General features: G+C 40.4%; 1 protein-coding gene across 2 annotated transcripts in view; it reads right to left on the bottom strand.

Annotated features, from left to right (window-relative positions):
- Nucleotides 1–10,813, bottom strand: part of IGSF22 (immunoglobulin superfamily member 22) — a 49,417-nt gene that overhangs the window by 2,084 nt on the left and 36,520 nt on the right. For both annotated transcript variants that reach the window (XM_042446239.1, XM_042446238.1), the window contains 4 exons: nucleotides 9,412–9,708; nucleotides 8,458–8,546; nucleotides 4,236–4,428; nucleotides 1,291–1,590 (listed from right to left, as the gene is read on the bottom strand). In XM_042446239.1, the coding sequence (XP_042302173.1) occupies nucleotides 1,291–1,590; nucleotides 4,236–4,428; nucleotides 8,458–8,546; nucleotides 9,412–9,708 (879 nt within the window). The remainder of the gene's footprint in view (nucleotides 1–1,290; nucleotides 1,591–4,235; nucleotides 4,429–8,457; nucleotides 8,547–9,411; nucleotides 9,709–10,813) is intronic.

Genomic DNA, 10,813 nt, shown 5'->3' with positions numbered 1-10,813 from the left:
CCACCCATCTATCCTGGAGTATGCATCAATTTAATCCTGGAGTGCCTGACATGGCTTTAGTTTCATTATCTGGGATTATAAAGTAAATTTGCAAATGTTCTCACTCTCATTGAGGAAGAGAGTTTTGATACATTAAGAAACCCATTTGAATAAAAAGCCACTTGCTGCAAGATTTTTTGCCCCTATAGAAATGGGACAGAAGGAAGGAGAACTTGGAAACATTGTTTTCTTTTTTCTTTTTTGACTTGAGTTGGGGAGTACTGGAAATTGTAGCCCCCAAAGTCATGAAGCAAACAAGTACTCTACACAGGACATAATTAAAAAAATTAGCTTCTGCAAAATGTAACGCTCACTGGTTTAGATGGTTTTAAAAAGGAATTAAACAAATCCATGGAGGAAAAACCATAAAGATTGTAGAGAATCTTCAGACAGAATGACTAAGAACGTTTATGGGCGGGCTAGATGTGGACTCCCAAGCCCTGACACTGCAGAAATCTACAAGGGGAAAGGATAAAAATTTCAAACACTACAGAAGCTGCAGTGCTGCGTCTAGCCCTATGTTTCCAAACCATTCCCTCCTCTTTCTGCATGGGATTTAGACACTTAGCCTCTCATGTGATAAATTCCTGAGCAAAGTTACAACAGGGCATGAAGTCTGCAGACAACTGAACCTCTTTGTTTGCTTCTCAGATAGCTCAGAGTGGGCTGAAGGTGGTATTACTGCTGACAGAAGTCCCTAACTCTTTTGTGAAGCAGCTTCTTCCTCAAACTACTGATTCTTCTCTGTTCCAAAACCAAAGCAAGGCCTGCTGGAAGAAAACAAGCACAAGGAGTTCTATCAAGTGAAAAGAAATAAAAGAACCCCAATGTATGTGCTTATAAAACAATTGGCTCCACATTCCCTGTAATTTTAGTGATCAGTGAAAATTCCTAGCGGTTTTTCTGAGGGTAAGGTGCTACAAGCTACAACTAACAAAACAAAACTCAAACAGGTCTGTTTGAATGTTTGATTGTGTGTGTGCCTAATCTTGTTTTACCTTTTCAGCTTGTTTCTTGGCAAAATGAGCATTCATCATATAGCCAAGCACTAAAAGATGAACACTTTCTTATACCAAATTTGAAATAATTATGAGTTTCAGATTTTTTCCTGCTTTCAGCTGTCTTAAAAGTGGACTGTCCATCTCCGTTGTAAAGAACCCATTGCAAAATTCTAAACTGAGCCAATATCAACTTAGAGCCACGACAACTCTGTCTCACTACATGTAGGATCATTCAGACATGCATCCTTACCTTTGTCTTTGTTGATATGCCAGGAATCCTTTGAATCTAAAGGATCGCTGTCACCAATATCATTCCGGGCAATGACTCGAAAGAAATATTTCCTGCCAGGAAGCAGGCCTGTGACTGTGTACTTGTTGCTGTAGACTTTCTCTGCTGCTGTGAACCAAGTGGCAGTGCTAGTGTCACGTTTCAGGATGACATAATGGGCACCGCTATCCTCCTTCACATCTGGAGAGTGATCCCATTTTAATGTTACGGTATTTGGCACCTCCTCAAGCAGGTTTAGGTTGGTAGGTGGTCTTGGGAAGTCTAAGGCAGAAATATGGAATGTGAGACAAACCTCTCTCTCTCTCTCTCTCTCTTGACAGCAAATGCACAGACAGGTACCTACTGCCCATGTATTATTTCCCCCCCCAGCAAGAATAGAAACACAGCATACATTATATGATCCTACAACCTATTTTCTGCATTGTAACATCTTATGAAAACATTGGATTGACCAGTTCTACTCATTATCATTCATACCTCCTCTACAGCAATCTCCTTTGCTCATTAACAGAAATGTTGCCCATAATATTTGCTACTTAGTGTCATTAAAATGACAAGAGCACAGAGCAATAGCTAGAGGCAGAGAATACTCATTAAAGCTTACCAATCAACTATTGGATTATTTCCTTTCATTAGCACATAACAATGATTTGGCCAGGAACATTTAGATTTCCTAAAACCTAAAATATGATGCACGGACTGAATCAATCTCCTCTTCTACAGTGGTACACTACTCCTGCTATCATTCGAGATGTGTATCTATCATTTAAAAAAGTGTTTTCCTTCACAATTACAGTGGGACCTTTTGTATCTGTTGGGGTTTGGTCCAAGGACCTCACTTCTTATGGATACCAAAATCTGTGGATGCTCAAGTCCCATCATATATAATGGCATAATAAAATGGTGTCCCTTATATAAAAAGGCAAAATCAAGGTTAGCTCCCTCCCTCCCTCTCTCTCTCTGGTCATGGATGGATGAATCCAAGTATGCAGAATCCATGGGTATGGACGACTGATTGTATTCTTCAGACATTATTTAGATACATTATATTTTTTGAGATTTACACAAATTTAGTCAATTCAACTTAAAACAATAATTAGTTGATTAAAGCATTTTCAGTAAGGTAATAAATCAATTACTGATTAAACCAATGGATCAAACCATTGATTAAGGTAAGATTTTATTGGTCAAACCACTGTTTGAATATTAGAGATAAAGAGTGTATTTAAAGCTTGGAAATATTTTGCATAAAATAGGAATTCTGCTTTGTAGCAATGGGAACTTTTGAATGGAAGAAGAGCTCTGGTGTACCATATAGGTAAAAGAAATATAGCACTCTCCTTTGCATCCTGGAGTAAGAGCATTTGTGCATGTGCTATTCCTAGTCTGAGGTTTTGTTGCCAACTCAGAAATTCAGTGGAAATTCTGCCAAATATGCAGAGTTATTCTGTCATGGACAGAGACATCCTGATGCAGTCACTTAGGTTTATCTATGTTGTGTTTAGATGATGCAAACAGATATTATAATAGGAGTGCCATCTCAGAAGAGAAGCAGTATTTGATGCATCATGTTTTAATGACAACATCTGATTGTCGTCTGCTATCTGATGGATCCTATCTCTCCATATGAGATTGCCTAGGCCCTAAGATCTACAGGAGAGGCCCTTCTTTCAGTCCCACCACCTTCACAGGTGCCGTTGGCAGGGACACAAAATAGGGCTTTCTCAGTTGGTGCCCCTAGGCCCTGGAATCCCCTCGCAAGGGAGGTTTAAACATCCTCTACTTGCTATCTTTCTGTTGGCAGGAAAAGGCTGCCGCCCCACTATAGAAAAAAAGAAGTTTGGTGTAGTTTTGTAGTTTGGTGGGGAACCAGAGCTCTTTGAAAGGGAAGGGTACATAGCTCACAAAGCTACAGATGCCAGCATTCTATAGCATTAAGCCATGGAAGTTAAAGTAGTGTCAAATTCCTTTATTTCTGCAGTATGGCAGCAGCAAAAACTTTTAAAAAAATTCTCACAGGTTTTGAGAATGAAAACTTAAAGGAAAGAGCTTTCAAGAGGGTGCTGAGTGGCTTTAAACTGTACTGTTTTAAAACTACTTTTTATCTTCTTAAGGGTATGTTTTAAATTGGTTTAACACAATTAATAGTTAATTAAAATAGAATTAATTTTAATTATGACCTTTTCATATGTAAGCCACCTTGAGTCCTGGTTTTTGGGGAAAGTCTGGGTATAAATAGTGGTGATAAGAACAACATTTAAGAAACCTAAATATTGTTGATCAAATCACTCATATGTTGTTGCTGATGATGATCATTTGCTCATGTAATCTTTTTTTTTTTAAAAAGAAACTTTATACTGCTTTCTTACAGAAATGTATATAGTTAGTCTGTAATGTCCTTTAATGTCTCAATAAAACTGAGAATTAAAAAAAATCACTCATATGATAACAGAAGGAAGTAATCTGACAGCTGATTGGTGAACTGGGTGTTTGCTTTAATGAGTCTTTTCTATCTCTATCTACTGCTCTGTGCTCATGCAATTTTTATGACACTCTATAACAAACACTGTGGGAAGGATGTCTACTAATGAATGTGAAGATTGCTATAGAGGAGAGAAATGCCAAAGCCTGATAATGAGTGGAACTGGTCAATGTACCATTCTACTGAACAGATAAGATGCCGTGGAGTACAGTATCCCTTTCACCTGTTCCTCCCACACAGGGACGTAGCCAGGGGGGGGGATCTGGGGGTCTGGACCCCCCCTTCCATTAGAAAAATGAATGCTGTGTGCTGCTGCGCCGCCGCACTCAAGCCCCATTATAATGGTGGCACTTAGTCTGGACCCCTCCCTTCCTAAAATCCTAGCTACGTCCCTGTCCCACACCCGCAAGACACACTCTTGTACCTGTCACTCGCACATGGATGTCATAGTGGGCTTCCCCATAATCATTACTGAGCACAATACGGTAGAGTCCAGAATCCATGCGTCTGGTGCTGTGGATGAGGAACTGAGAGTGGTTCTTGCCTTTAGTGATGCTCTCTCTCCCCCTTGTGGGAACTCCATCCTTTTGCCAGACCACATTTGGGGGAGGGGAGCCCTGCCGGAATAAAAATGATGCAGGTGATGTAACTTCTCCCACCTGTTTTTCACTCGGTCCTTCTCATCTAACTCATCTTCATCTGCTACTTGTATTCAGTAATATCACACAACACAACCGGTAGGGGAGGGAGCAGGTAAAGGGACACAGGAAGAAACACACTGGAGAAAACATGGCTGCTGCCAGCCCTGCCTCCACTTAAGATCAGAATGACAATATTGTGGCCCTCCAGATGTTGTTGCTGCAGCCCCCAGTGTTGAGGAATGCTGGGATTTGCCATTTAATAGGTTCTGGAATTCATGCCCCTAACTAACTGGAATTCCTGCCCCTAATGAAAGATGCATCTGAACTACACAGTTAAAGTGATTTAATCTTCACCTCTTCTCTTCTCAGGATTATTACTTTCTAAGTATTTAACTGAATTAAACATTTCAGGATTCAACAGGAGACAGCCATGACAATTAAACTGATATAAGAGTGGATTGAAAATTTAAAGTAAGGATGGGAAATTATTCATCAGTTAAGGAGAGCAATACATGTTTTGAAAGTAGGTCTACCAGGGGCTGCATGCCATCAAGATCAATGGCAGGCAGGGCCAAAACCAAACTGGGCTCTCCACTACTTTTTTCTCTCTCTTTCTCACCTGTCTCACTTCACACTGGTGTAGTTGAGGATGGTGGCAAAATGAGGGAATTCCCCCCCTTAAATAACAATTCTATCCCCTCACTGAAATTTTCTTTCAGTCCCCAAATGTCTACCATTGCAGAGACTGAGATATTCAAAATTCTTTGCGCCTAGGATTTTTATATTGCCATGTCACATTCCCTCAAGTAACTTTGTCTGCCCTGTTCCTTCTCTGCCTAAAATGTATTTCTAGATAATCAACTGAAGCTTTAAGTTATTGCAATGCCAGAAATTTGGGGACTGAAGGAAAATTTCACAGGGAGAGGGAATTGCTATCATTTGGATTCCTACTGGTAGATTCACCTCTGGTTCACCTACTCCACCTCCTATTTACCTGTACAGTAGTGCCAGACCTTTTCACACTACACAATCAATGTGCTAAGATTCCACTTTAACTTCTTATGCAATCCTGAGAATTGCAGCTCTGGGAGGAGTATTTAGAATTCTCTGCCAAAGAGCACTAGGGCTTCCCCAGTCTAGTGTGAAAAGGCCCACTACTCTCTATCTTCCAACCACTTCATCTCACCTTTTCTCTTTCCCTCTCTCCTGACCTCTTGCTTTCCCTCTTCTTCCCTCTGATACACCCTGTTCTCTCCTTTGCCCAATCCTCACCTATAAGGCTGCCTGGGAGGAACAGATTGTTCTTGCCAGAAGTCTAAACTGATTGTTTGCGCAGAGCATTTGAAATAAGTCCAAGAAGCATAGGTTCTCTTAAAGGGATAGGGAGATTCTCCCTTGTGGCCTCTGCTATCCCGAAAAGCTGTCAGGAGGAAGACTTTGGTACCCCTGCAGTTAAATCATCAGGGGAAGCAAAGCAAAGTTTTTGTGTCTTTTGTTAAGTTATCTTTTCCAGTCCTACAGCCCTGCAGACACCAAAGACAACAGAATCACACCCACAGAGAAACAACATGAATCCTGCCTAACTTCACAGTCATTCAAACCACCCCGGGTAAAACTTAACAAGCTTTAAGAATCCCCTGCAAGTAAACCACGAGGAATAACACTGTGGGATCCTCTTTGACAAAGCTTTGTTTGGAGAGGAGGAGATTATAGGGTTCCTAAAGCCCTGATTAGTTTGGCATCCCAAACCAGCATTACTCTGTATTACTGTGATTACTTAACAGAAAATTTTCCATGTTCAAAATGCTGCCCTCTGCTTTGGTAATTATTGCTAGTCTGGGTGGGTCACATGTATGATTTCTTAAAGTCAGACTAGACATTATATTGATTTTCTTTGTGTTTCATGCATCTGGGATGCTGGGATGTGTTTGAGTAATGGAATCTGGATCTCAGTGCATGGAAAGGAATCCATGCATTTTAAACGCCTCCTCCTGTACCATGATCCTTATAAATCCATACCTCTCTCTTTCCTTCCTGCTCCCCACCCCCAAAAATCCTGGCACCAATACTGGCTTTCTTGCTGTGGTGAACAGCATCCTAGAGGATCAAGACACAGAAAAAACCAGGGGGTGTATCTCCAGCCTGCATCCCAGGATCTTCACTGTGGCCCACCAACCCTTAACACAGATTGCCTGATGCCTCCTCACTAGAGATCCTCATATAAGATGCCCTTCTTATACCATTGCTAGCAGGAAGAAAAAAATCAACTGTACCATGATTCCAGGATATGGGTGTCGGTGGGTATCATACCCTCTAACTATCCTGATTTGGCAGGGACAGTCCTAATTAATTCTCTTCATCTCACTGTTTCAGCTTCTCTTTCCTCCTCTCACTTTCCCCCTTTGTTCTCAGCTTACTTCAACTGCTGCAAAGTAATTTCCCTCCATCAATTCATCAGGGAGGAGAAGAAAGGAAGGAATCTGGCCTTTCCCTTCCTGGACTCAGGCAAAAGCAAACTGTTGCAGCCTTTCCTAACTTGTATGTTAATAACTTCCATAATCTTCACCACACTCTGATATTGCTTGGCCACACATGATTTAGTTTTCATCTGTGAAATGTTGGAAGGTATGGTGTATGTGTGCATGGGGAACTTGTTTGCATTCAGCCCCAGCCTCGTAACACATATGGCCCTTGAGGCCAAAAAAATTGTGAACCCCTGGGGTAAAAGGTTAAGTCTCCCTGCTTCATATCTAACCCTTACTCCCTCCAACTGCTTGATTGAAATAAAGAGACATGTTAAATGAGCAGATATGTTAAACATAATACACAACACCAGAAGGTACTGTACAACTTGTTCACATAATGGTGAAGCCTTGCTTCCATGAGTACTTCACATCCTTTGGATAACCAATCTGAGAATCACTCTTCTGCCATTTTGGGTGCTTATAATCCAAAAAATGGAACTTTCCCCAAGATCTAAGTTTAACTTCTTTTCCCAGTGCAACCATCATTTCCCATAGTCATTCTCCTAATTTCTACATAACATTCTATGCTTCCATAGCTATGGGTTTCAATAACTCCTAAGGCAGACTTGAAGACATTACTGGGAGTAGTGCAAAATGGGAAGCTCAACAGAAAGAAGTCCGTCATCAGCTTTATTGTACTAAATCATTGGATTTAAATTAAATTAAAAATAAAATTACAATTAAATTAAATTTAAAAGAACAATATACCCATTATGAAATTTACTGTGTAGTAACTATTTCAACAATTTTCTCTAGAAATGTTCTTTTACACAACACAATAAAATCCCAGCTTGAGTGGGAGACAAAATCTACAGTCTTTTACATCAAGTAGTCACCTACATCAACTGCCTTAATCCTTTCTATTTCCTTTAGCCAATGTTTTCTTGCAAAACAGTTTTATAATCTGCAAAAAGGCAAATCTCCCTGTATGATTTTTTAAAAATAAAACTCCTAATCAGAACAAGTAGTTAATTTATGAAATCATCTTTTGGGAGGGTGTCTCAGTGGTTTATGATATATTACACATATGCCACCATACCACCCTGATCAAACTGGAGCTTGCCTGATTTTGGAAGCTAAACCACATTGATTACTGTGACAGCCAGTTCCCATCAGGCTTATCCTGATGACTTTTAAATTGTGAATTTTAAATGTGGATTGTTTTAATATGTGTACATCTTGTTTGTCCTTTTAAACTGATGTGTGTTTTAACTGATGTCTTCTTAACTGATATTGTTTGTTCTTCCCTGCCTTGATCTGTAGGGAGAGGCAGGTGAGAAATAATAATAATGATGATGATGATGATGATGATGATGATGATGATGATGATAATACAAGGGGCCTGGTTAGCATTTGGAGGGAGAATACCAGGGAACTCCAGATAGTACTATTACCAAGCCTTACTTACAAAGTGAAACCATCAGGCACAATTTGCTTGATGAAGAAGGAGCTAACCATAAAGTGCAAAGGTATGACTTACAGTAAAGCTGGCATGGATACAGAGGGCTGTCCCAGCCCGAACAACCATGTGATTCTGCAGCCTGACAGTCAAGTCAAACTTCGGAGCAGCTACAGGACACACCAGGATGCCACAATAAAGAGAGATGGAAATAAATAATTAGACCCATTTGTCAGAAAGCTGTCATTTGCTCTTCAGTTACTTCTTTGTGTCTTTAAAAAGGCAGGATGGTTCAATTCATTTTGGAAATGCTGACATGGTAGCACTGTAGTAGCACTTAGAAGTGATTTAGAAGGCATATGACACTCCCATCAGTTTCTCCATTTTAATTTTAATTCCAGCCATGGCAGACTCTGGACTTGAACAGCACACATTTGACCAGGAGGAAGAATACAAACCTTTGTGCTATTTTTCCAAAGGAAATTGTGCTTTTGTTCCAGTTACTTTCCCACCTCTACAGAAAAATATACCTGCCCCATGTATCTTTTCCCTTGTGGAAGGACATAGAACATAAGGAAAGGCTGACTCCTTGCACCTTTCTCTCCAGGGCTTGGAATAGTTATTTTATTGTACTACAGTTCCTAGGAATAAACCCAGCCATTTTTTTCAAAGCTCTGCTTCCTTCTTGTGTCATTTTTCCAACCAAATTCACAATCCCACCCAGAAGAAATGAACTTTTGAAAAAGTTGGGAGCGTATGTCTATATTGGTTCTAAGTGAGTATTATCCATGGATCTATTGAACTAAGGATAATCTATGTGAGGTTCCTAGGTGGTCCCCTTTCTTGCCATGGAATGGTGTAAACCTGGACTTGTTTAGTGCCAGCAAGAATATGTTTTCATACTAGGAATCCTTTGGCCTTTCAGATCCTTTTGAACTGCACACTCCCAGCAGCCCTAGGCAACACTCCCAGTAGTAGGACACAGATATAGTTTCAGAGACATTTGTATCTGAATGCTGAACCCTAAAGAGTTACCTGGAGGAGGCATGGCCAGGACACCTTCCTTTAACTCAATTGGTTCTCCCACACCTGCTTCATTCACAGCACGAATCCGGAAGAAATATTTCTGCCTCTCCTGCAGTCCTCCCACTGTGTAGTTGGTACCAGTTATTGGGATCTTGGTGCACTTGGACCATTCCTTGGTGTCCTCAGCTCGCATTTCCAGTATATACCCTGAAGGTGGATCACCTTCATCTGGCTGCTGCCATGCCAAGGAAATGCTGGAGTTGGAAGAATCTGCTACATGCAAACCCTTCACCAGTCCAGGAGGCTCTGGAACAACAGCAAAACACTCACAATATTCCTTCCTTCCTCCTGCCCTTTATCCAAGGATCTCAGGGCAGCTTACAATAAAGTCAATTTAAAACAATAAATAATGAAAAAGATTAAAACAATAAAAATATATTAAAATAATTTCTCAATTAAAACTGACAATTTGAAACCAGTGAAAACAATCTTGAACAGTATATAACCATAAAACATGTGCAGATTGGGTATATATTATTGGAAACATATTTGTACAGAACTGATAAACTCAACTGATTTAACTCAATGTTTTCATATATGACCAGCCATGCTATCAGTGCTCCAGTTTTGTTTTTGTTTTTGGTGCAGGAAATAGTTATACAACCTGAATGACATGTTGGAACATTTGCAGCTGATCTGATGCATGTTTGCCCAGAAATTTTTCCTACAGTGTTCACTGTGGCATACATCTAATGGTAGCCTCAAGGGTGGTTCACACATGTGCTATTATTGCATACTAACTAAATACCAAGCAGGTGACCTGCATGTGTGAATGAGACAAACCATAAACAGAAGTTCCTCACTCTTTCACACTTCTTTAAACAAGAGCTTGGAAAAAATATCTCTTTAAAGCATAATTCCCAAAATCTCCAATTCCTGATTCTGGGAACTATAGCCCCCATGATGAACCTTTCCTAGATCTACCCACAAATTTTCATGAATTTTGCAAGCCATCCTAGATATTATGAAAACCCAGTAGGAAACTTATACACCCATAAGATGGACACTACTTTGGTTTAAACCAGGAATGGTCAATTTTTACACACATTGGTGGGTTCATGAAATACACAGTCTTATGGATGACTCCTTTGCAAAGGTCCCAGTTCCATGATAAATTTCCTACTTTTTAATAACTGTCAGGCCCTGTCAGTTCTTGGAACTGGGGAAACCTCAACAGACTGAAAAAAAGGGTCCCCCACACCTCAGAAGCTAGTGCATGCAGGGGATGGGAAGAGTTAGCACCTCCCCCCCCCCCATATTAGAGGCTTTGTCACAGCCTCTGTGTGGGACCACTGTCCTCGGGCATTGCTAATTCCAGAGGGCAGGGCTCCCCTCTGTATACTAAACAAAG

This window comes from Sceloporus undulatus, chromosome 1, assembly GCF_019175285.1.
Source record: "Sceloporus undulatus isolate JIND9_A2432 ecotype Alabama chromosome 1, SceUnd_v1.1, whole genome shotgun sequence".
NCBI lineage: Eukaryota > Metazoa > Chordata > Lepidosauria > Squamata > Phrynosomatidae > Sceloporus > Sceloporus undulatus.
The sequence above is the reverse complement of the archived record's forward strand: the minus strand, read 5'-3'. Positions and strand labels throughout refer to the sequence as shown.